This window comes from Tiliqua scincoides, chromosome 7 (genome assembly GCF_035046505.1).
Source record: "Tiliqua scincoides isolate rTilSci1 chromosome 7, rTilSci1.hap2, whole genome shotgun sequence".
In the NCBI taxonomy this organism is placed as follows: domain Eukaryota; kingdom Metazoa; phylum Chordata; class Lepidosauria; order Squamata; family Scincidae; genus Tiliqua; species Tiliqua scincoides.
Window position 1 is genome coordinate 26,788,293 of NC_089827.1, and position 25,085 is coordinate 26,813,377.

Consider the following 25,085-nt stretch of genomic DNA (forward strand, 5'->3'; position numbering starts at 1 on the left):
GCGTCGAAAGGCTGCGCCGCTTTCGTCACGTGGTCGTCGATGCGTCCCGCCCTTGACTCGCGAGACTAGCAGCTGTCGGGAGATTTTGTAGTTCGCTTGCCGACGCGTCGGCTGGGGAGAAGGGGGCGTGGCTTGAGGCGCGTGAATGGGTAGGTGGTCGAGTGGTGGGGCTGCCGCGCGCTGTGATGCAGCGGCGTTCAGGGTTCCACAGCGGGTGGGGGCAGGGGGGCTGTCGCAGTCAGGGCAAGAAGGGGAGGCGGGCTGTGAACGGGGGAGGCTAGCTGGCTTCATGCTTTACCAGTGACACGGTGGCAGGGACGTTCAGCTGCAGTGAGGGAAGAGGGTGACTACACTGCAGGGACGTGTGGTGGGTGGGGGCGCGCGCGAGGCAAAGCCTCCCCACCGGACTCCTTTGAAAAGCACCACCACCATGTGAGGCGCCCACAACCCGCATGCGGGCTGTGGGTGCTTGGGTGTCTCACACCGTGGCACTGCTTTTCAAAGGACTCCAGAGGGGAGGCTCTGCCTCGCCTGCCTCCCCACCCACCACATGTCCCTGCTAGACTGAGGGGGTCCACATCTGTAAGGTCATCAGAATGGCTGCCCTGGCTCGAATCAAAGGTCTATCCACACCTTCTGTCCATCTGTCTCACTCAAGAAGAAAGACGCCTGTGAGGGTGGCACGATTGAGACATACAGAATTATGCAGGGGATTGGTTGAGTGGATAGGGGGTTGTTCTTTTCCCTTTCACCCAACATCAGAACCAGGGGAAGTCCACTACAATTAAGCGTCGGGAGAGTTAGGACAGACAAAAGAACGTATTTCTTTACCCAGCTTGTGATTGGTCAGTGGAACCGCTTGCCACAGGATGTGGTGATGGGCACCTGGCCGATATGTCTTTAAAAAGGGATTGAACAGACTTCTGGAGGAAAAGTCCACCACAGGTTATGAGCCGGGATGGATATGTGCAACCTTCTGGTTTTAAAAGTAGGCTACCTCAGAATGCTAGATGCAAAGGAGTGGCACCAGACTGCAGGTCTCTTGTAATCTTTTGTGCTCCCTGAGGCATCTGGTGGGCCACTGTGAGATACAGGAAGCTGGACAAATTTGGCCCGATTCAGTGGGGCTGTTCTTACGGTTCATCTAATCCAACATTCAGTTGCATGTTGGCTACTGATTGCTGATGTGCACCTGTTACTCCCCGCCTCTTTCCTCTTTGAAAAAGCAACCTCACACAGCCTGCACTAGTGTCTGTCAACGTTTGTCCTCCACTGTACCACTTCACATGGTTCACCTATTCCAAGTACTATCAGAAGTAACTGGCGATGACATCATTGCCAGTTACTTCTCTTTTGGGAGGCCAGATATGATTTGACAAACTGCTGTGCTCAGGGTGGACGACACTGGTGTTCCCAGAGGGGGGGCAAAATGCTAAGTTTTTTAGGTGTCTGAATACTGGTATAAAGCACCCCTCCCCCTACCTTCAGAGCTAGTCACAGCTGCAAAGGCAAAGCAGAGGGCTTTTTCATGCACTGGAAACCGTGCTTTGAAGCCTCCTACTGCTGTTTGTTGTGTAATGTTCCTGGTCTTGCTGCTGGGCGGTGTCCAGGGGTCCCGCAAGTACCACCAGACACCACTTCAGGTACCACTGGTCTACATACAAAGTGGGGTGATAGAATTCCAGACTATTCCACTTCAACCTGAAGGTGGGACTGTGTCATAGTTTTGTTTGTAAAGAATTTATACCCCACTTTTCTCTTACCAGAGCAGGTGCCCAAGGTGGCTTACAATTTGCTCATAAAGCACTCCAATAAAACTCCCAATTAGTGACCTAGCTTAGCAAGTGACCAAGCCAACCATCTGTTTAAGTGCCGCTTTCTCCCAGGAGACCAGGATGGTTTGGAGTATTCTGGAATATTCAAATGCTTGCTAAAGCTGCAGACAAAATGTCAGGAGAGAGAGTTTTTATTGAACCGTGTCCATCAAGCCCAAACAGTTTTAATATTGTTAATCTTACTGGCCATGAAAGCCTTAGAATAAAACACTTAGGCCAGCGCTGGACTCCATGGGAGCCAATGTTAAAGGATCCCTCTGGCCTGGTCATGAATCCATCCCCATGCAAAAAAACCCCTGGCTGTAGTAAACATGCAAATTGAGGCAGGTCTGTACTAAGCGCTTCCTTCAGTCTGTTCATTTACTACATGTATCAAGATATGTATGTTTGTTTGCATGGGTAAATGTCTTAAAATATGACTCCCCAATTGTAGTCTGAAGTGGAATAGTCCAGAACTCTATCACCACTGTTTTAATGCGCTACCATGCCTAATATGTAGGCTATTGGCTAACACAACGTCTAGGTTTCAGACAGTAAGGCATATTTAGAACTGAGGGAATCTGTGAAATAGCAGAAACTTTGACAAGAGAATGGAGGTGGAATGTTGGGACTATCAACAGCTGTACTTCAAGGTGGTTACTAGGTACAGTGTTTTCTAGCATGAAGATGCATTTGTTGAAAGGTGTATGCCTGCACAACTTCTTTCTGTAGTTATTAACAGGATCACACTATTTCCTTTACCCACATGGTGCATTGAGCCTTGGACAGGTTTGTCAGATCATAAATAAATAAATGCTATGGTCATCTGACTTTTAGACTGTATCCTGGAAATGTGGATGACCTTGATTGAATCAAGAGAGAGCCCATAAACCAGTCAGGGATGAAATGCATCTTTGCTGATGTTCTGAAGGATTGTTAAAACATTTTTGTTTCACCATTACTTTAATTAATTTACAACCCAATCCTAACCTGTGCTGGTCAGTTAGGCTGAGTGACCTACACTGTTAGGTGTAGCTCAGGTTAGGTGCAGGCTGGAGGTCTCCTTGGGGTATTTCCCCATTTAATGCTTCAGCCTTCCCAATGGGGCTGCTCAAATCTGCTTCAACTAATTTGCTGGTACAAGTCTGAGAAGCTCCGTGTAAGGCTTCCAGACTTGGGAAGGAGGATAGGTTACAGCAGAGGCCTCTTCTGCCGATCTCACTCCCTTCCTGGGAATGATCTACCCCAGTTCCTCTCTCCCCCACCTAGAAATGCTCCCTCTCTGCTTCTGTTACTATTCCCCTACCCCTGTGTGGCTCAGTGAACTACTCGCCTTCACAGGTGACAGAATATCTGAATACAGTGCTGGTGGGCTGTTGCTAGCAAATAATAAGATTTCGCTGTCATTTTTGTTTCCACTCTGTGTATATTGAGTTGGTTCGTGATTGTTACATTGGCTGCTCAGTTTGTTTTTGTTGATGCTGACTGTTTTAATTTTGCAATGTTTTATTGGTTTTGTGTTATGTTCTGTTGTGAGCCATCTTGAGCTTTCCCACTGGGTTAGAAAAGACTTAATAAAAATGCTTTTAAACAATAGTATTGAATAGGATGAGGGATAAAATAAGATGAGGGATGAAAGCCAAGGAGAAAAAGCAATTTTTTGAATGAGATGATCATACCTGCTAAGCATGTGTTGGGTTTGAGAGCAATCAGATACAAATCCCTTGTTCTCTGTGGCTGCTGTAGACAAGGCAAGAAATACAAACTCAGGGACATTAGGAAAACACAGCAATAGGTAAATTTAATAAATGTATAGGTCAGTGGTACTCAAACTTTTCCAGCCCGTGGCTCCCTTGACCCCTGTGGCTGTTGGCCATGACTTCCCATCATATTCCTGAGGGCTGGAAGTGACAACATTAAACAGGAAGTGACCAGAAATATTAACTATATTAATATTAATTATATTAATCATATCATTAATTAAATGCAGATCTTAAAAATATATTATTAATACACAGCAATATACATTATAAATGAGCAGCTGCTGATCACTGTTGGAGACAGGATGCTGGAGTAGGTAGATTTTGTCTGGTCCAGGAGGTCTCATTTTTTTTAAAACTTTGTAAGCATACCAATTGAATTGTTTTATCAAATGAACTTTTGAACAACCAGTCTGACCAACATTACACCCCTGTGGACCCCAATCCAACTAGTCATTTCTCCCATTCTCCTTGGATAGGATTGAACCCTTTATTCATTAAATTACATTAAATTTTTTAAATGCAAATACATTACATTACATTCATTAAATTACATTAAATTTTTCCAGCAACTGGTGGGGAAAATAAAAATAGACCATGAAAATATATCAGAGCTGATAAGGGTTTGGTTAGGAGGCTGATTTGTCTCCTATACTAGGAGATGCACAGCTCAATCCTATGAATGTCTACTCTGAAGTAAGTCTCTACAGTCAGTGGGGCTTACTCTTAGGAACGTGTAAACAGGATTGGACAGGCAATCACTTCATCAAGGGCTAATAAGTATTCCTTCAAATAGCAAGATTCATCACTTTAAAAATACAGCTTTTCTTCTTCAGTCAAACAACAAGATTAATAAATCACTTTAAAAACAGTACGCTTTTCCTGCTCCTGGCCAAGTAAAGTGTGTACTTGCCTTCCCCCCCCCCCCCATGGAAACAACTTTAAGAGCCCTGGTGACTGGTAAAATAGGAAGTGTTTTATTTGGGGAGGGGGAGGAAAGCGGGAAGGTTTGGGGATCGAAAGGGGGGGAGTGGAAGAGGGTGGGGTTGAAAAGAGAGATTTCACTTTGATGAGAAGCAATCCCAGGCTGGGAACTAGGAACCAACCAGACAAGGATCAATGCAGCGAACACAGAAGGCAGCAGCCTCCCAGAGGAGAAGAGGGCGGGCAGCAGCAGCAGTAGCCAGTCTTGCAGTCCCTCTCGGAGGGAGCAGCTGAGCAACCCCGGTTTCTTCTGCTTTGAATAAAAAGCGCAGAAGACAGAGGGGCTCACATTCTGTCCAGGAAAGGTGGTGTGACTGTATCGCTATGAGAGGACATCCTGGTCTCCCCTGTACGTTTGTGGTGCCTCCCCAGGGAGCCCTGCCTCACAGTTTGAATAACACTGGTATAGGTATTTTACAGATATCTTTATGAGTACTGATAGGAGTTGGCTTTAGGAGCCCTTTTCAAGTTCTCTCAGGTTGTTACAGAGTGCTGCTAACAATAGAAGTGTAATAAATCGGTGATTTACCAAACAGTGAGTGCAGCAACTCCCATCAATTGAAAAAAAAATTAGCAAAAAAAGTGAAAACAGATGCTTTGCTGCCATACAGTTCTTGCTACAAAAAGTATGCAACTTTTTACTGAAGCTATTTCTTCTCTAGCTCAATCCTTTTGTTTACTGAGTAGTAAGCCCTACTGAGTTCAGTGAGACTTACTCTCTTGTAAGTGTGATTGGCTTGTAGCCTTGCATGTACCAGAAGTGTAGTTTTATAAGATATTTTTCTTGAATGTGATTTGATTTTGTTGCTTAATTCCAACATAACCTCTGCTATTAAAGTAAATAGTTCACTCAAATAAACTGCACTTAGTTTTTAATTATGATCTGAAATGTAGAACATCTTTTGCTGCAGAACGATCCCCTATTGTTGTTTGCAGTACTAGAGATGGCACAGCCCCTATTTAAAAATGATTCGTCTTTGATAACTGGAGAGGTAAGTTAATTTTTTTTTGCTTTTTAGTGTTCTTCCATATTCTCTAGCTGTCTAGACACATGCATGTGTAATCTATATATTCTGAACTATAGCACTAGTTTTCTTCCTAATTAATCATATTTGTATGATACAACCCCATGCATGTTTAGTCAGAAGTATAATCCCATTTTGCTTACTCTCTAGTAAGTATATTTAGAATTACATTTACTTGGAAAGATAGTTATGCATTTTTGGAGGTTCCTAGATGAAACTTTCCTCCTCCTGCTTCCCTGGCATGGTGTCTTTGATGGCATATTGAATCCAAATAGCTGGTTCTGCTATCACAAGAACAGGCTGCTGCTGTTGTACTGCTTCCAATCTGTCTCCCTAAAAATGGACATAATGGGTGGTGATCAGAGGTCAAGGAGGGAGCAAAGCCCCTGGGGCTCTTGATAGCTGGTGCAGAACAGTGCAAAAAAAAAAATTGACTTATGCTGTGATTTCCTAGCAGGAGACTAACAGAGAAGATGTCCTAGAAGGAGGAACAGGATGTCCCGAAGAAATTCCACTGCTTTGGTGGGTACTCTCAGAGAACAATTCTAGGGTAATTACTGGGGGATATTCAACTAGAAGTGTTGATACATGGGAAGATATTTTGGGGAACGATCTTAGCCCCTTCCCCAGAGCAAGCAGGAAATAATCCTAGAGAATACTGAGTTGCATCCAAAGGTTTCTTCTCTGATGGAGGATGAGAACATTTGGATTGTAACCCATGGGCTGTATTCTTCAACTCTTTTGCTCCTTGCAACCCCACATACTTCTTCAAAATAATGACTTGGAAGCTTACACTGGACACTAAGTGTAGGGAGATCACTTTGACTGAGGTGACTAACTGGAGGATATCCTGGTATCTTTAGGGCAGACCTAAATTTCTTGGCTCTTGCTGAGAATTTTTTGCCATTGAAATTGCCAGTATACTGGGCAGGCTGCAGTGTGAGTAGGGAGACAATCCAGGATAGCCCAGACTGAAAGAGATGATGAGAAAATTATATTAGTTTTCTATACATATAATATATTCCTCTGAGCCTCTATTTTCTATATGTTGAACTGGCATGTAGAAAGCAGATAGACCTTTGTCAGTTAAAGTGAGACAGCAGATGAGAAACCGTTTACCATATGTTTGCTGTAGCTTTAACCCTGGAATGGTATAGGTCGGGGTCGGCAACCTTAAACATTCAAAGAGCCATTTGGACCCGTTTTCTGGAGAAAAGAAAACCTTGGGAGCCACAAAACCCTTTTGACATCTAAAATGAAGATAACACTGCATACACAGTTTTTTTACCTTTATGATCTGCTGCAAGCTCCCCTTCCTGTGCTAACCAGACAATATACTTATTGTCAAGATAGATATATCTTGACTGAGGGTCCAATCCTATCTAACTTTCCAGCACTGATGCAGCCCAGACGTAAGGAAACAAATGTTCCCATACCTTGAGGAGGCCTCTGTGACTGACTCCCCACTACAAGATGCAGTGCATGCCCCATTAGAATGGCTGCAACGACACTGGAAAACTGGATAGGATTGGGCCCTGAGACGGCACTCTGAGGCACACACAGGGTGACCAGATGTCATAAGAATAAAAGAGGACAAGTCACCCCAAAATGTAGGATATTGAACAAAAATGTAGGACCACAAAATAAAAGCTAAAAACACTCATCTATATTGATTATATATTGATCAATATATAGATTATATATTTATTATATATTGTATTATTGATCTCATGTGCCTAATTTAAAATTACTTATTATTGAATTTAAAACTGTATTACATATAATTTATTAATTACAAGAGGGGATGCGTTGCCTGCTCACCGGGAAAAGCAGGACATTTAAGTTCTTTTCCAGGACATGGGGCTAAAAAATAGGACATGTCCTGGAAAAAGAGGACCTCTGGTCACCCTGGGCACACACTGGGACGGTGCATGCTAAGACGGCACCCTTGAATTTAGCACTCTTCATTTTCCCCAGGTCAACCCCCATCTTTCTTGCTCCTGAAAGAGCACCCCTTTCTAAGGCTCCCACAGCCCCATCTCTGCCCTCCTGCTCCCCATGGCACCCCAGAAAAGCAAGGTAAAGATGGAGTTACACAGGCAGCCCTTCCACAGCCTCCCTCTTCCCCACCGACCCACCCTTGCAAAGTCAACACTCCCCTCTTCTCCCACTGCTGTGCCTCACCTATTGTCCTACAAGACAAAAGTGAGGTCATCCCCATTGCCTCACCGTGCCAAGCCCCACCCCACAGCTGTGTGCACAGGAGATGCCCACAAGGGGACTGCAGGTGCCTTCTGCCCTCTCCTGGGAGCTGCCCCTGCCTCCCCCCACCCAGGCAGCCCTGCCTGGGCTCCCCCTCCTGCCTCTGCGCCCCCCACTGACCCCCCACTGGAAGCCCACCCGCCTGGCGCCCCCACCCCTTGCCAGCCACACTCAGGGTGGCAGGAAGCCAGGAGGGGAGCCTGGCTGCAGTCAGCCACACTCACCATATACACGACGAAGAGGGCGCACAGCGCATTACGGGAGCAGGCGAAGCCCCAGCACACCATCTTCCCAGGCAGGAGCGGCCAAGCCCCCCTTTCTCTCCCCCGCAGCACAAAACAATCTCCCGCTCCCCCCAAGGGGAAAGCAGCAGCCGCCCATCCTGCCCCTTTAAATCTCAGCCTGCAGGAGCCAGAGCAGCAGCTGCCCATCCTGCCCCTTTAAATCTCAGCCTGCAGGAGCCAGAGCAGCAGCTGCCCATCCTGCCCCTTTAAATCCCAGCCTGCAGGAGCCAGAGCAGATGGCTGAAAGAGCCGCATGCGGCTCTAAAAACACAGGTTGCTGATCCCAGGTATAGGTAAAGCTAAAGGTTTCCCTGGGATAGTTTGGTGTTATCTGTGTCAGCCTAACTTTTTAGTTGACTTATTTTTTCTGCTTACTGAATTTGTAAAAGTTGCATTGTGTGTACATTAACTACAGTCTTTTAAAATTCAGTACTGTGGGTGATGCAAAGATGGATGCCATTAACACTGGAAAAAAGAAAATTCCTAGAGACCCAAAAAGCTGTGACATCCCTTTCTATGTGTCTGAATTTGTGGAAAGGGAAGTTGGAAATGATTGTGATTCTCTGAACAAGCTTGGAAAACTTATTGAACAGCTGTCAGAAAACAAAATGAAATTAGAAGAACAGGTGAGTTGTGTGTGTCTGGGGTGTTAGTTAAAAGACATGACAGAAACATTAAAGCCATGTTTGTACAATTTTCCAGGTACAGACTCTGCACATGGTGGGAGAACAGCTAGACCTGCTTTGTGTTCACATGTTTGACATTACATTTCAGTATATCTTGGGTGCATAGAATCCATTGCATGTAGTCCATGTGGAAGGTCCATGTGAACCTTCCCCCTTAAACCATGGTGAGAGCTTTCTTTTTTTTTAGTTGTGTAGATTGGGCTTGCACATAGTACAGTGCTTCTGTACTGCTATAGTATCTGTGTTTGTAGATCCTATCAAAACATGTCCAGTGTGTGAAAAGAAGGCAAGACTGCTGAGATCCATTCACCTCCTGTGCATCGACTGTACATAGTTAATGTGATTCCCCTTTTTTATTGTGCATTTACACCAGCATGTGTTTTATGTTTTCATACAACTTTTCTTTGGGTAGCAGCCACAGTTTCCCTTATTCTGAAGAACGAGTCCTTGCCCTGGAGGAAGAAAAACCTTTGGATACTATTCTATACTTCAAGCCCTTTGTTAATGCTGATGTGTTTCCTTTTTAATCTGTTCTGTTAAATCTTCAGTTATTTCTATTGCTATTTAAGTACGGTACATCTAGATAGAAATGCTTTTTTTACTTGTGTGTATTTTGAAAATATTTAATTCATATGTACTTGAGCTGTTGATAAGCTGTTTAAAGCAGTAATTCCCAAACTGCTGGCTTGTGACCAATCAGGGAACTGGAAGCAGGACATTCCCTCTTAAGGGGAGTGGCCCTGCAGGGATGGCAGCAGCAGCACTGTAGCAATTATGCCACTGCTGCGGCCATAGGGATTTTTTTTCCCAAGCTAGGAGTCACTGCAATACCAAGCTTATGCATGGAATAAACAGAGCAAGCTCTTAATTTAAATCCATTTTACAAAAATCCACTTAATGTACAACCCTCAAATTAAGGGTATATCAGAGATTAAGCTGATAAGAACAGATACTATCCTTGATCTTAGCCATTAGGCTGAGAAGCGATAGCCATAGGGATTTTGGACTCACCTGGGTGCAGCACTGGCCTTCTGCAGGGTGCAGGGGTTTTGCAGCCCTTTCTACAGGCCTCTCCCTTGCTGTAAACAGCACTTATCCCTTATTGGAAGCTGCTTCCAGTTTTCGATCAGCATTTAGACCGCTGTCTCTCTTTGATCTGTCTCATTCTAAGGTGGATTCTGCAAGATGAAGACAAATTCTCCCTTTTCTTGGAGAGAATTTCAACAATGGAATAAAATTTAGGAGAAAAAAGCAGAACTATAGAGTTTCTTATAGTCATTTGTGAAGCAAAGATTAAGGGAGGGTTCAAATAATTGAAACTAGGATTTATAGATTGGACTGTCGGATTGAATCCTCCCTGTGCCTTTTCTTCTCATGCATAACTCTGCCCCCCCCATAAGAGTTCTTATCTGACTGCTGATACGAATGACCTGGGTTTAATGAAAGTGAATATGCTCCCAAGGCAAAGAGAAGCTAGTGAGCAGGAGAAGATGATTGGGAGGACCATGTCTATGCAATCCAAGACTCCTTTCTTGTATTGAAATTCCTACTTTCAATATCAATCTGAACTGGGTCAATGTTATAAATCAGTAGTATTTGCATCATATAATGAAAATGCCATACAAAGTATTGAGCCTGTTGTTTTATATGTTTATATAATCTGGATAGGTGCTTACTGTTTCATCTGAAGTTCCGAAAAGAATTCAGAAGGCCTTAAAGAATGCAGAGGATTCTAAGATGTCCCTCAGTCAGCTTCTAGAGAATGAAAGCATTTTGTATGATTCAATTAATAATCACCTGTTGACTTCTGAACCATGGATGGAAGATCTTGGTGTGTTGATAGGTCAGATAAAAGAAGTTGAACGACACCTTGCTTATTTAAAATGGATTTCACAAATAGAGGAATTAAGGTAAATACCATCCCTAATTATCTTATGACCTTTGCACATAGTGAAAGGTTTAATATTGCCAATAACTATGTGCCCCAATCCAAAGGCACATGTGTGGAGCCCCTTTGAAAAGGTTTAAATCCTGCAGAGAACCTGTGTGTGGGAAGAAGTGAGGAGATGAATCTTGCCTCCAGCTCTTCCTCTTAATCGCTGATCACAGAGTTTTTCAAAAAGGTTAAAATTCCGTCAGTCACTGCCTCAGCTGTTGGATCAAAAAGGAAACTGTATAGTACAGGCCCATTGCCATAGATTGTGCCCCATCTGATCAGATTGAGGCACATGTTCTTAGCAAACTGCAGAACTCAGTGAGTTGGGCTTGATAAAAATTTGTTAAATTGCTTATCCCAGAATTCTCAATCACTTCTCCAAGTATTTTCTAAAGTGTTGATATCTTTACCCTGTGATATGAGGTTGCTGCAAATGGAAGAGTTTCTAGCTGTTCCTATTTTGACATTTTGGCCAGTCTGGTTAAGGGCTATGAACTGACTTGGGAGGGTTGGAAGTCTGTGGATGACATATTCTGTTGTTTTGTTTAGGGCTCCTTGTTGGTGTGTGTGTGCATGCCAATTTATGGTTTTGTATCGCAGCTTTAAATGGTAGTTAAGCTGTTTTGAGCTTCTGGAAAAGCTGAACCTTTGAATGTTTTAAATAGTATGAATTCTGATAATCTAGGTTATAGGTGACTCTAGATTATCGGAAATGTGACTATCAGGCAGTGCTATTTCACACTCCCTGATTTCTGGGTCTAGTGTCCCTGTTGCTGTAATGCCATGGTTGCTACAGTGGGTACTCTGCTGCCAAGCTCCTTGGGTTATCCCTGAGCAGCTATCATAGACTATCTTGACAACACTGTTGCCAGGCCAGGCATGACCATACCTGCGCAGGGGCCAGCAAGCTTAGGAATCTGCCCAAGTCAATTAGGTACTGAATTACTAGAGTTTTACTATGTTCATTTAAATGGTTAAAAATACCTCAACGTCATACTCAACAAAAATATGATTTGTGTGGGATTTTGAGTTAATAGATTTTAATAGAAGAGTGATGAATAAAATTTGTTCAGTGTAGCAGGGACATGTGGTTGGTGGGGAGGCAGGTGAGGCAGAGCCTCCTCACTGGAGGCCTTTGAAAAGCACCGCCACTGTGTGCTTGCACACCTGACACGCAGCAGCACTTTTCAAAGGACTCTGGTGGGGAGGCTGTGCCTCACCTACCTCCCCACCCACCACATGCCCCTGTTGTGTAGTACTTGGATTTATCTGGTATTGAGTCACATGAGGTGGTGTCTGTGTTAAAAAAAAATGCTACATGGGGGGGATCCTGTGAAAAATTTATTCTGTGGCTTTGTACTTTGCTTTGGTGATAGGTTCAGACAGACTTTCAAAATTTGAAATAATTTTAAACTGTTTTTATAGTGCATTCTCTTTTTTCTGCTTAATGTGCTGGTGTCTGTTTTCTGTGGTTGTTGTGTGTTTTTATTTTTCATGGCCATTGTTTTTATCTCTCTCGTGATCTGGCTTGGGTGCCTTGGCATATATATTTAATTAATAAGTGGAAGTTTATTTTGGTGTTTCATTGACTCCTAGCTGCAAGTGCAACAGCAGGCCATTTAAATAAAAAGTCAATGTGATTTTTTTGGTTGCAGTTGATAATTATGTTATTTAATTAATTATGATAGTTATGTTCTTAAGCAACATTTAAGCATATAAAGAAATGATAATAAAATAGCAAAATTCTTCGCGTGTTGGCTAGGTGTTTGTTGTCTTTTCTAGTGACAACATTCAGCAGTACCTTATGACCAACAACGTTCCAGAGGCTGCTACCACTCTTGCATCCATGGCTGAATTGGATATCAAGCTTCAGGAGTCGTCTTGTACTCATCTTCTTACTTTTGTCAGATCTACTGTTCAGTTCTGGCACAAGATCCTGAAGGACAAACTGTCAAGGTAAGGAATATATGAAATAATTTTCTTATTTTTAGTATTAGATTGCTGGGTCATAGTAATGGTGTATGTTCTTCTGTTGCAGTGATTTTGAGGAGATTCTAACTCACCTTCATTGGCCATTTGTTGGACCAGCACAATCCCAGCCTTTTGATTTGGCTACATCACCAGCCAGTGCCCCAGAGGTATACAATAATTTGGAGGCGCTGTTTTTTCAACTTCTGAAACTGCAAACGTCGTATCCTTTTAAAATAATTCCTTTTCAGAAAGTTAACTGTTTCCTGTTAGTGTCAATTAAGTCTCTTCAAGCATTCAAGCTGCTGGCAGCCTGCCTATGCATTACTATAAGCTTGAAAGCTTATAGCAACCTGTAAAAGCAAATACCTTTTCACTCCAGTAAGGATCTAAACCAGGGGTCTCCAAACCCAGGCCTGGGGGCCAGATTTGGCCCACAGAGAGCTTCTGTTCGACCCGCGGCCAGCCTCTGATCCCCTGAGAGCCTCTGGCCAGTAACCAAACACAACCAGAGTTGTGCTTGTGGGGTGGGGAAATGGGGGTCCATTTAAGTGTGTGTGCTTTATTTCTTGGGCTGTGTTGGTGCTTGGAGAAATCCTGGACATCTGAGTCCATTCAGTCATTCATCTAAGTTCCATCTCTAATGTATTTATTTAAATTTTATATTTAATTTTTTCCCCAGCCCTCGACACAGTGCCAGATATTTGATGCGGCCCTTCTGCAGAAAAGTTTAGAGACCCCTGATCTAAGCAATATTAATGGGTGCATGGGAGGCCCTAGATCCGCAGATATGGAGGCCCGTCTGTACATTTTTTTTGTATTTGTATCCTTAAAAAAAAAAGATCATTAACTGACCAATATGTTTTCTGTTGGAACTCAACTCTGCATTAAAAAAAAGTTCTGACTTGGATCCAGAGGCACAAGCAGAATTCTGTTCATGCAGTGGGGCTTTTCCCTTCCTTTCCCTCCCTTTTACCTCTGTGTGTTCTTAAAATTTTTTATTGAAGGATGGGGGCATTCTTTAAAACAGTGTGGGATATGATGGGGGGGCTGTAGCAGGATGGGGGAACTGGCAGAGACACCTTCCCCTCCGCACGAGTAGAAGTGTCTCTTGTTCATGCAATGAGCTGTTTGGGTAGAATCCAGTTCTGTAAGCTCCTGTCTGTAATGATGTTTTCCTTTGACTCTACAACTCTCAGAGATGAACTATTAACCAAACCAAAGCAGCTACCAGAAAAATATGTTCTTCCTCCGTCCCCGTGTATTATCCTTCCTATTCAGATCATGCTGGCTCCTCTTCAGAAAAGATTCAAGTATCATTTCACAGGGAATAGACAAACTAATGTTTTAAGCAAGGTATGTTGGTCTACCAAATCTTTTTTTGAGAGGGGAAAAGGATATGTTGATATTGGCTTGGTTCAGCAGGAGGAAGTAGAATGGGACCTGTACGTGGTTTGCCTCCCTCTGTTGTCTCTGGTCCCTTCCCTGAATGTTTAGCTTTCGTTTGCAAGGTAAGTCTCTAGCCCAGTGTTTCTCAACCAGTAGTATGGGTACCGCCAGTGGTACTTGAGGTGATGTCTGGTTGTACTTGCAGGTCTCCTGGACACCTACTGCCCAATAGTGAGACCAGGAATGCAACACAACAAACAGTGGCAGGAAGCTCAGCCTGGTGGGCAGAGCTCCAAAGCATGCTTTTCCATGCTCGAAAAAGCCCTCCTGTTCACCCTGAGCCTCTTATTGGTGTTTGTTGCATTGCATCTGGCCTCCCAATCTAGAAGTAACTGGTGATGACATCATTACCAGTTACTTTGAATATATGGATCATGTGAAGTGGTACGGTGGAGGACAAATGTTAAGAAATACTGCTCTAACCTTTTAACTTGCAGAACTACAAGTTAAAAATACATGCAGTCATTTCTCATCTGCTAGGATTAGGTTCCAAGAAAATCTAATGGACAGCAGATTTGGAGATACTGAATCATTGATCCTGTGAGATCAGTGGGGTTAGGTGCAAGGGGGCTAGGTCAGATCCCTTTAAATGGCAAGTGGAAGTTTCATAAGCCTCCCTCTGCCAGTTTAAATTGGTCAGTGCTGCTCATGGGCGCCACTTTGAAGATGCCTGCAGCCTCACGAAGGTCTCTTCTGGCTTCCTCAATCCAACAGAGATCTTCTGGAGGCAGCAGGCACCTTCAGTGCGGTGCCTGCAACCAACACAGACCACTTTAAATGCGGAGTCCTTGTTAGCAGTTTGGAGCAGTCTGCTTGTTCTCTGCACCTGCTTATTAGCTCTAACAAACTGGTGTGGAGAACAAGCAGTTTACTCTAAACTGCTTCCTCTTCAAGTTGTCCCTTGTGGATAGCTGAGAACAGAGGTGTGGAAAACATGAGGTAGGTGTCAGTTCTGCTCCTCGCAGATACGCAGGTAGTGAATTTACGTATGAAGATAACTCACTGTAGATAGTTCTTTAAAATCTGTTTCTTTGTTACTGTGCTCTAGCTAATGGGTGCAAAAGCAGTGCAATAAATTACGTACTTGAGCAATCTGCATGTCTTCTAAAACATTACTGTGACAGATTGTCCAGCACCGGTCTAGGTTTTTGCTGTTCACACTGGCTTTTGTTATATCCTGTAGACCTGTGGCTCTGATACTCCATTTATTATGTCTTTTCATGGGCATCCTTGGCTGGAGCAGGGCTATGATGCATAAAAGCAACACCATGCACATACTGTATTTGTCAAATCCTTTATTTTTTAAGCAGTCTCTGTACCATCATTTCAGTTTGTGAAAGCATCAAAAGCAATTTAGGGGGTTCAGTGATGGGCTGCTAAAGGAAAACCAACCCAGCAAACTTTGTGATGTGAGGCATTATATGGAGCAATGTGGTGAGAAAGATTTGCTGTTTTTCTCAGCTGCAGCAGTACTCAAACTTTTGGTCTCCACAGCCCTTTATGCTCCTAAACAGAATCTCAGCAAGCCTCGCTAGCACACGTGTGGAGCCTCAGGGACCTCCAGAGTGCTGGTGTAGCACTGAGCAGATGGTAGCCACTTACGGTATGCTTGTGGAGCCCCCGAAGGCATCTTGGGGAGCGCCAGGGCTCCCAGGAGAACCCTTTGAGAAATGCTGCTCTACTGTATTCTGATTCTTCACTTTTTCTTCCTCAAAAGCCTGAATGGTACTTAACCCAGGTGCTCATGTGGATTGGAAACCATGCCAAATTTCTAGAAGACAGAATCCAACCAGTATTGGACAAGGCAGGCTCTCCTGTGAACGCAAGAGTAAGCATGCGTATTCAGCATTCTGATACTGAAAATATTAGAAAGTCTAGCATTCTGCTATCTCCAGTTTTTATCTTAATTGATGATATTTTTATCTTCTTAATTTTATCATCTTCTTAAGCTGGAATTTTCCCGAGCTTTGGTGATGCTGATCCTGGAGAAGTTGGCTGCTGATATTCCTTGCTTATTGTATGATGACAATCTCTTCTGTCATCTAGTGGATGAGGTACTTCTGTTTGAGAGAGAGCTACATGCTGTTCATGGATATCTCAGCAGCTTTCCCAGTTGTATGCACATTTTATCAGAAGAAACCTGTTTTCAAAGATGGTTAACTGTGGAAAGAAAATGTAAGATGCTACTGGGGTGACTGGCTTGGTTCAAAACAATCCAAAACTCCTTACCTTTGTGAATAGCTATATTGAGTACAAACAAGACAGATGGCTAGAAAATATAAAATTATTCTCTTCATGTTTGCAACTAGAGTGACAAATGTGGTTTGATCACACCTTTTTTCCCCCTCTAGTGTTGTTTCATGGGCTTTTGAAGGCAAGAGATATTTATTTTAAAAAGTCACCTTACTATCTTTCTTACAAAAAGATTGGATAAAAATAAACTACATTTTAGATGGAACTAAAATAAAAATAATAATAGTCATAATGAATGTCAGGGGTCTAATTGGTGGCCACAAGGAGGCAGAGTGTGGCCCAGGAATATCAGTTGTCAAATATAGAGTACAATAGAACCTACTTCTTTGAGACTGTGTGCCAAAGTGCTCTGTATTGCATAATCTGAGCATTTTGAGGAAATCTCTTCGCTGCTGCTGATCACTGATCAAGAGAACAGAAGCAACTCCAAAGATCATGTGGGGGACCTCTGAGCTGCCTTTGCTTTCTTGACAGATCCATGCTCAGACTTCTGCATAAGTACTGCTTTATTACTGTTGTTCTTGTCCAGGAGGTAGAGAAGAAAGGGTGGTAGTGAAAGGAACCTGATATAAAATGAATAGTTCCTAATTTCCCCCTTTCTTCTTGGGATGGTGAGAGTTTCTTAAACTGTGTGTAAAGCTGACAGTGGTTCAAAGCCTATGTTCTTTTAGCAAAGGATAAAATGGAATAAACATTTGAGCAATGTTAACAGTAAGTTGCGTAATTGGGTGCTACACATAGGTAAAGTTTGTAAAGAACTTGTAAAAATTCGGTATAAAATCATATCATTTTTACCATGCCTTATTTGTAGAAGCTTTAAAGGTGGTTATAACAGTAATATTGTGTGGGACTTTAATGGCTGGTACAGGGAAGCTCATTTAATTTTAGTGAGCCATTGGTCCTAGTTATCATATAGTTTGAAGTTAATACTAGTGTTTATGCTCATTAGTAAGGTTCCTTGAATGAATTGTTAAGTTGCAGTTGAAGCAACACATCATAACTTTGATTTCAAATTGGTGTATTTGCTGGAGAGTATTTTTTCTTTTCAAAAATGTGTTTGCTTTTGGGAAGAAAATGTGAATCTTCAAATATCATACTAACTTAGGAAACACATTTAAATATTTAAGTTCATTATTATTTTTGTGTGTCTGGCAGTTGCTCTTCAAAAGATGGATGCTATGCTTTCATCTGAAGCTGCCTGGATATCACAGTACAAAGATATCACTGACGTAGATGAAATGAAAGTCCCAGATTGTGCTGAAACTTTTATGACTTTGTTGCTGGTTATCACAGGTAATTATAAAATTTCAAGTATTTGGTTTTGGTACCTCAATAATTCAAGAACCATAATGTATATTCAAGAAGAAAATCAGCATCATGTCAATGTGTGTGATGTCATCAAAGGATAAAATGTAGAAATGGAATGGGGCTTGCCTTTGAAGAAATACCATCCCTCCTGATTTTTTGTCTTTTGATTGAAAAATAATGAATAATTTAGCAAATAATTCAAAAATGTAGCCATCAGACTTTTTATATCTTATGAACTAACACAATTGTCAGCATGGATATATTTAGCAATTTATTGCTGCAATAATTTGCATTGAAAGAGGGGAGCAGAAAAAAGCTTGTACGTGATTTATTTTCCTCACCAACCCAGCAGACCCTCTGCACCCCTCCAAAAAGCCTGAAGCTGCAGAGAGAATGAGGAATCCCAGAAGTGGGGTGCAGACATAAATGGGGCTGCTGTGAAGAGTAGAGGGTAGGGGAAATCCCTTCCATGACAACACAAGCCAGGAATTTTCAGAAACCTAAAAAAGAGCAACCCCACTGTTCATCTTGGCACATTTGTTTTTAGTGTGTGACAAGCAGGTATATAATGGATTGAGTAACATGAAGCAACATCACTCTATTTCAGATTGATATGACTATTTTGTTATGTTAGTGGTCAATTTCTTCGTTGAACTGCATGAGTAAGAGAACATGGTGCCAACATTTTTCAGAATGCCTTCTGGTAGAATGATAGCTGGCCTGTGCATCTCAGCCAAACAGGTTTCCAATATTGCAGCTACTAAAAATGTTCCTTCCCTGGCACAGCAGGAGACAATAAAGTGAGGCAAATGTGTGAATTAACACAAGGACAGCTGTGCAAAAATACAAAATATATGCAAATTTATTGTAAATCATTCAAATTCCTTACATAGGACCAAGTAAAAGTAAGTCTAGGGGAGATGGATTCTTTTGTAGCTATTAGATCAGCTTTTAAATAACTTATATTTGTAAAAACTTCTTTTCTTTTTGTGATTTTCTGCATAGATAGGTATAAGAATCTTCCTACAGCTGCTAGAAAGCTACAGTTCTTAGAGCTGCAGAAAGATTTGGTGGATGATTTCAGGATACGTCTAACTCAGGTTATGAAGGAAGAGACCAGAGCACCTTTAGCCTTTCGGTACTGTGCAATCCTGAATGCCGTTAACTACATTGCAACTGTGCTAGCGGACTGGGCTGATAATGTTGTAAGTAATCATTTTACATAATTGGCATTTCATTTGTGGATTACGAAAATGAAATCTAAATATATTGTTGCAAAACTGCTGCTGCTATTTAAATAGTGCAAAACTGCTTTCCATCTGTACCACTGTAAAGACATTTGTTTCAGTTTCATCTAATATAGAAAACATACTAGTTTTTAAAATCAAGTTGCTGAAATTTTAGAAGAGCTGTCTGAATTATGTAACTTACCATATAAATAATAATCAAATGTATAAAGCTTTCTGGTGGCATTGTTCATAGCTAGATGTTCCTGTCTGTGTAGTTCTTCTTGCAGCTTCAGCAGGCTGAGCTGGAAGCTTGTGTAAACAGCAGTGCACTAAGTGAGCTACAGCTGGGACACCTGGCTTCTATGGAAAGCTCTGTCTTTGATGATATGATTAATCTCCTTGAGCGACTAAAGCATGACATGCTGACTCGTCAAGTAGAGCATGTCTTCAGGGAGGTCAAAGATGCCGCCAAGATGTACAGAAAAGAAAGGTAAATCTTGGTTCTTCTATTAATGAACTCTCAAGTTGCATACACAGGCTGGAAGACAGGAGTAAGGAGGGGAATTGTAACATGAAAAATATAGCCTATGCTCTTTCCAGAAAAACTCTGTAAAATAACACTGGACAGCCTGGTTCCACAGAACTTTGGTATGCAACCAAAGGTTTTGGAAGTGTAAATATTGATAGTGGTTTTATCCTGAAAGGAGTGGCCTGTATGATTATTTTTGTGGTGAGTCACCATGAGATGACCTTTCCCCTCAGGATTCACACATTGTGAAAAGATTGAATATTGTAAAGTGCTAGCTGTTGTGTCCTGTAGAATCTTTTGCATTCTAGTATTTTTCAGGAAATGGTAGCAATTTTTATTTTATTTATTTTTTACATTTCTATACTGCTCTTTGTCCAAGGAACTCAGGGTGGCATACTTGGTTCCTTCTCTCCTTTTGTCCTCACAACAATCCTGTGTGGTAGGTTACACTGAGAGATGGTGGCTGGCCCAAAGTCACCCTGGAAACTTCATGGCTTAGTGGAGATTTGAACCTGGATCTTCCAAGTCTAATTTCAATACTAGAACCACTACGTCATCCTGGCTCTCCATCTCATCTGCATATTACCATTTGGGGCCCTTGCACAACATCACTTTTACGACAAGAGCATTGAGTGAAAAGGGACCTTGGGTTAATTCATACTAAACAATGGTTGTGTGAATTAGCTCAGTGGCTTTCCTCCTTTGGAACACTGAACATTCTGCACCATTGCCTTCAAGACTAGCTTTAATGTTCAAGAGGGTTAAATAAAGTTGCAGATATACTTATGTAAGAATCAGCCATGTTTCTACCTCTGTTTAAAACAGAAGTGGTCATATGATATAGCAACATGTGTGTTGCTTTGTATATATATGTTGCTTCCCCCCAGCATGCAGTCAGCTCACAGACAGCTAGCCAGACACACCTCATTCCAGTTGACTAGTAGTGAGATGTTTGTATATATGAAGAAATTAAGGCATATGTTCTGTCAAGTAGAGCGAGACCTTCCTTCAAATGTATGTGGCAAAACACGATCATTTCACTGGCTGATTTTCTAAGTCCTTAAAGCATGTCTTTCCCAACTTTAAGGTACCTGAGATTCTTTAACCAGAATGCCAGTGATTGAGGATGGGATCTACCTGTGACTACTATTTTATAACACATAAATTCAAACCAGTCCTGCATAGAATAACTTGAAAGATTAAACACTTAGGCAGATCTCAAGCTGGTGATGGCAGAATCAGTTTTTAAGATTCTTTGCAGTTACTATTTTCTGCTTCTTTTAGGTGGCTCTCTTTGCCAGCCCAATCAGAACAGGCAGTAATGTCTTTGTCAAGCACAGCCTGCCCACTGCTGTTGACCTTGCGAGATCGATTGCTACAACTAGAGCAGCAGCTTTGTTACTCATTGTTCAAAACCTTTTGGCAAATACTTGCAGAGAAAGTGGATTTGTTCATCTATCAGGAAGTAAGTAATAGTAATGTGTGACTGATGTTTTAACAGTAAATATACTACAGGTTGAAATAACCCTTATCTGAAATGCTTGGGACCAGAAGTGTTTCAGGTTTCAGAAGGAACCCAAGTCTAAACAAGAATTTTGTTTTATAAACACCTTATACACGTAGCCTGAAGGTAATTTTTCCCTTGGGGATACTGAATAAATTGTTGTGCACCTGCATTTTCACTACAGTATAAGAACCCTGCTGAGTCAGGCCCAGGGCCCATCTAGTCCAGCTTCCTATATCTCACAGTGACCCACTAGATGCCTCAGGGAGCACACACAAGACTACAAGATACTTGCATCTTGCTGCCACCTCCCTGTATCTAGTATTCTATTTATGCTCACACACATGCACCCCCCAGTGAAAACGCCAGATTTCAATTGGGTTTAACTTGTGCTACTTTATTAAACACAGTGGTCAATTTTTATTGCATGAAACCCACTGAATATTCCTTCCCTCCCTCGCCAGTCTTGGGTAAATGAAAAAATGGCCATCCATGGCCAATTCAGATGACAAAAAAATTCCTACTTGACCCTCATAATGAGCGGCCAGCTAATCTCGGACTGTTTACAGATTTGGAAACTGTGGTGGAGTTTTCCTCTAGAAATCTGTCCAATCCCCTTTTAAAGGCATCTAGGCTGGATACCATCACCACATCCTGTGGCAAGGAGTTCCACAGACTAATTACATGCTGGGTAAAGAAATATTTTCTTTTGTCTAACTTTCCTGACACTCAATTTTAGTGCATGTCCCCTGCTTCTGGTGTTGTGTAAGAGGAAAAAGAGCACCCCTCTATCGATCCCCTGCAAAATTTTATACATCTCAATCATACCCTCTCTCAGGTGTCTCTTTGGAGTCTGAAGAGCCTCAAGCGCTGCAACCTTTCCTTATAAGGGAGGTGCCCCAACCCAGTAATCATTTTGGTCGCTCTCTTCTGCAGCTTTTCTAGTTCCACTATATCCTTTTCAAGATGTGGGGAGCAGAACTGAACACAGTACTCTAGGTGCAGCCATACCATCAATTTGCACAATGTCATTATAATATTAGCTTTTTTATTCTCATTATCTTTTCTAATGATCTCAAGCATGGAATTAGCCTTCTTCACCACTGCTGCACATTGGGTCAACACTTTCATCAAGCTGTCTACCAGCACCCCAAGATCTCTTTCCTGAGCTGTCACAGACAGCTCAGACCCCATTAGCCTACATGTAAAGTTTGGTTTTGCCCCAGTGTGTGTTATTTTACACTTTACCTACATTGAAACGCATCTACCATTTTGCTGCCCATTCTCCCAGATGAGTCAGATGTGGAATTTTCCACATCATGTTGCCACTCAAAAGCCTTGGACTTTTGGCATTTGGGATTTTCAGATAGGGGATACTCAATCTGTAGTGATTTTGAAGATTACCATTCTCTCTATCTATATAGATAATTTTGGCCAATCACTTCAACGAAGGAGGAGCAGCGCAACTCCAGTTTGACATGACTAGGAATCTTTTCCCTTTGTTTTCACATTACTGTAAGAGGCCAGAGAATTATTTCAAACAGTAAGTATGCATGTCTGAAATAATTTTATTTCAGAAATTAATCTGTCAACCACTTGTTTCTGTACGAAAGAAGGAATTGCAAAGTATCTTTCTTTGCCTTTTTCTGAACACTTTTTAAGAGAGATGAATGCTTTTAAACCTAAGTAGTGTGCATGTAATCTCTTGTATCTGAACGAATTATTCAGACATATAAAACTCTTTATCACTTAATAGCAATACGCTACCATATTGGAAAACTCGGAACAATTTCAGGATGTACGAAACTGAAGGTATTAAAGTTCTTACTAACAAACTATGACAATAGTCTGATATTGGCTCATTTCTGTGAACATAGTGTTTCTTCATCTGGTCTTCTAGAAATAACTGAATTTATTGGCTGGGATCCAAAGTACTATGTTATCAAAGTGCTTTGTAAAGATCCTTCTGTTTCAGCATGGCTTGCCAAATGGCATGGGCAGCCTGTCACTCGAGAAACAAACCCCAAGTTCCTGGTTAGGTGAATGAACAGTTGTACAGTTCTTTGGATCCCAGCCATCATCTCTTCAAACTGTTCCTCTCCAATTTTGAAACTCTTTGTTTTCTTCTGCAGCATAAAGGAGGCTTGTATTATACTGAACTTAAATGTTGGCTCAGCCCTGCTCTTGAAAGATGTTCTACAGTCAGCCACTGACAACAGAACTGTAACCATCTTTAATTCAAATCAACCCACTGCAATGGCAGCATTAAATGAACTTGGTATTTACAAGTTAGCTCAGCAGGATGTTGAGATACTTCTTAATTTGAGAACGAACTGGCCTAATGCTCATTTCTCAGTTAAATAACAGAGCTTAATCACTATTATATTCTGGAACAGCAAAGCCAAACTTATATGTGCTCTTATGTAATTTCATATATTACATTTGTTAAAAGTTGTTGCTTCTTTTTGAGTGAAAATCAGTTATGTATATATGTCAAAATTTTAAAGGTATTTGCAGTTGTTGTAAAATAGGTTATGTCTATAGTTGCCCACTTTACATTTCAGCTACATCCAGGTAGCACTGCAGGACAGCATGCTTATCTGAAAGATATTCTTGACTGGCATCACTTCGACAAGCACCACCTTATCAGTCAAATCTCTGGGTAATTGGGGAAACTTTTTCTTTCTATTAGAGGGTGTAAACAAACACCTCCCATATAATACAAACAAGCTTCTTGTATGGAGCTGTAGAAGCTAACCTGATTAATTCTTCAGCATGTCTTAGACTGCATTATCAGTAAGAGCTAGAGCTGAGTTGTCGTCATCATCGTCCCCCAAGTGCAGTTTTGTTAGTCAGATTCGTCTAGGCACAGCTGGACTGATTTCTAAGCTGATTTCTAAGTCCTTCAAAGGACTTCAGTTCTACTTCAGGCTCCGTCTACAAATTTTCAGACTGATTGCATCAGGCATTTTTGCAGTGAGGCCCCTAATGACAGCAGGTTCTGTGAGAGTCAGCATTGTCTGTAGTATATTTTGTGGTTACCAGCCTTTCTCCCCAGTGAAGAATCCAGCAAGCTGTATGCTTAGCAAACCAAAACGTGCTGCAGGTGATGTGCTGGAGAATCGCTCTACCTTCTTCCTGTGGTTATAGCTGTGATCGAGTTTACAAATGTGTAAAGAATGTGTGATTAACAACTTTACATTCCATCTGATGGACTGATGTGTTCCTGTTGAATAAATATCTATAATATAAATAATTGTGTGTTAAATATGATTTTGCAGGGATTCTCCACATCCAGATTCTTAAACATGTAATATACAGTGGACCCCTGCCTTACAATGGGTTCACTTTACAAATCACTTTACAATGGACTCTCTGCAGTAAAACAAGTTTTACTATACAATAAGTCAGCGGTTCCCAATCCGTGAGTCATGACTCAATTTTGGGTGGCTTGTGAAACTGATAGGCTATGTGCATCAAGTGTTAAACAAGGCGCTGGGGGAAGCACTGTTCCCAATCACCATTATAGCCAGACCCCTTGACATGTATAAATCGGATAGCAGCCTCTAAAAATGTTGGGAACTGCTGCAGTAAGCGATTCACTTTACCGTGGGCTCATGATTGCTGCCAACAAGCCCTTGGGCGATAAGCCAATTAGTGATGTCGATACAAATGTTTGATAGCATCTCAGCCAGTAGCAGCATTTGTAACATTGTGGCTGTGCATCTGGCAGGGAGGATTCAGGAGCCAATCCTATTCAGCGTGTGCCAGCTCACTGCCGGCACACACTGTCACAAACATGCCGTAAGGCACATCTGCAGGCCCTAGCCCTGGGCTAGCCCAGTGCTGGCAGAGCACTAGAGTGCTGCTGCTTGGTGGTTGCATGAACCACTGGGCAGCGGAGAGGTAGGTTGGGGGAGGAGGTGTGCCGGGGAGGGAGTTAGGACCAATGGAGCTTCACTCCACTGGATCCTGAGCCTCTGTGTTGGGCTGTCCACCCTACACGCAGGCTCTAAATTCTATGCTGAGCCTCGGGTTGTAGAATTGAGTAGCCCCATTGCAGGACTACTTGCTTTACCCAGGGGAAGGGGATG

At 42.1% G+C, this 25,085-nt stretch overlaps 1 protein-coding gene and 1 non-coding gene across 3 annotated transcripts; one reads left to right on the top strand and one right to left on the bottom strand.

The window, feature by feature from the left end:
* The first annotated feature begins 72 nt into the window (after window positions 1-72).
* On the top strand, window positions 73-24,247 carry RINT1 (RAD50 interactor 1). 2 transcript variants are annotated; one of them, XM_066634306.1, is made up of 16 exons: window positions 73-149; window positions 5,470-5,550; window positions 6,038-6,105; window positions 8,560-8,755; window positions 10,484-10,725; window positions 12,534-12,707; window positions 12,790-12,942; window positions 13,919-14,075; window positions 15,886-15,996; window positions 16,118-16,343; window positions 17,577-17,714; window positions 18,735-18,934; window positions 19,234-19,448; window positions 20,772-20,952; window positions 22,416-22,534; window positions 23,124-24,247. In XM_066634306.1, exons 2-16 carry the CDS (start codon window positions 5,503-5,505, stop codon window positions 23,353-23,355), a joined length of 2,460 nt encoding a protein of 819 aa, XP_066490403.1. In that variant the 5' UTR covers window positions 73-149; window positions 5,470-5,502; the 3' UTR covers window positions 23,356-24,247. The 2 variants fall into 2 exon arrangements, with proteins under 2 accessions (XP_066490403.1, XP_066490405.1); XM_066634308.1 differs by having other exon boundaries at window positions 6,041-6,105.
* LOC136657958 (U2 spliceosomal RNA) lies at window positions 9,614-9,803 on the bottom strand. The gene has a single exon (XR_010794768.1). It is a non-coding gene; the product is annotated as a U2 spliceosomal RNA (small nuclear RNA).
* Window positions 24,248-25,085: the final 838 nt, after the last annotated feature.

What these genes read in the sequence shown, in the direction of transcription:
- RINT1 (XM_066634306.1), top strand. Translation starts at nt 5,503, where the DNA reads ATGGCACAGCCCCTATTTAAAAATGATTCGTCTTTGATAACTGGAGAG. An exon ending in AAGATGTACAGAAAAGAAAG is followed by an intron (nt 19,449 to 20,771) that starts GTAAATCTTGGT and finishes TGCTTCTTTTAG; the next exon opens with GTGGCTCTCTTTGCCAGCCC. An exon ending in ATTTGTTCATCTATCAGGAA is followed by an intron (nt 20,953 to 22,415) that starts GTAAGTAATAGT and finishes CTATCTATATAG; the next exon opens with ATAATTTTGGCCAATCACTT.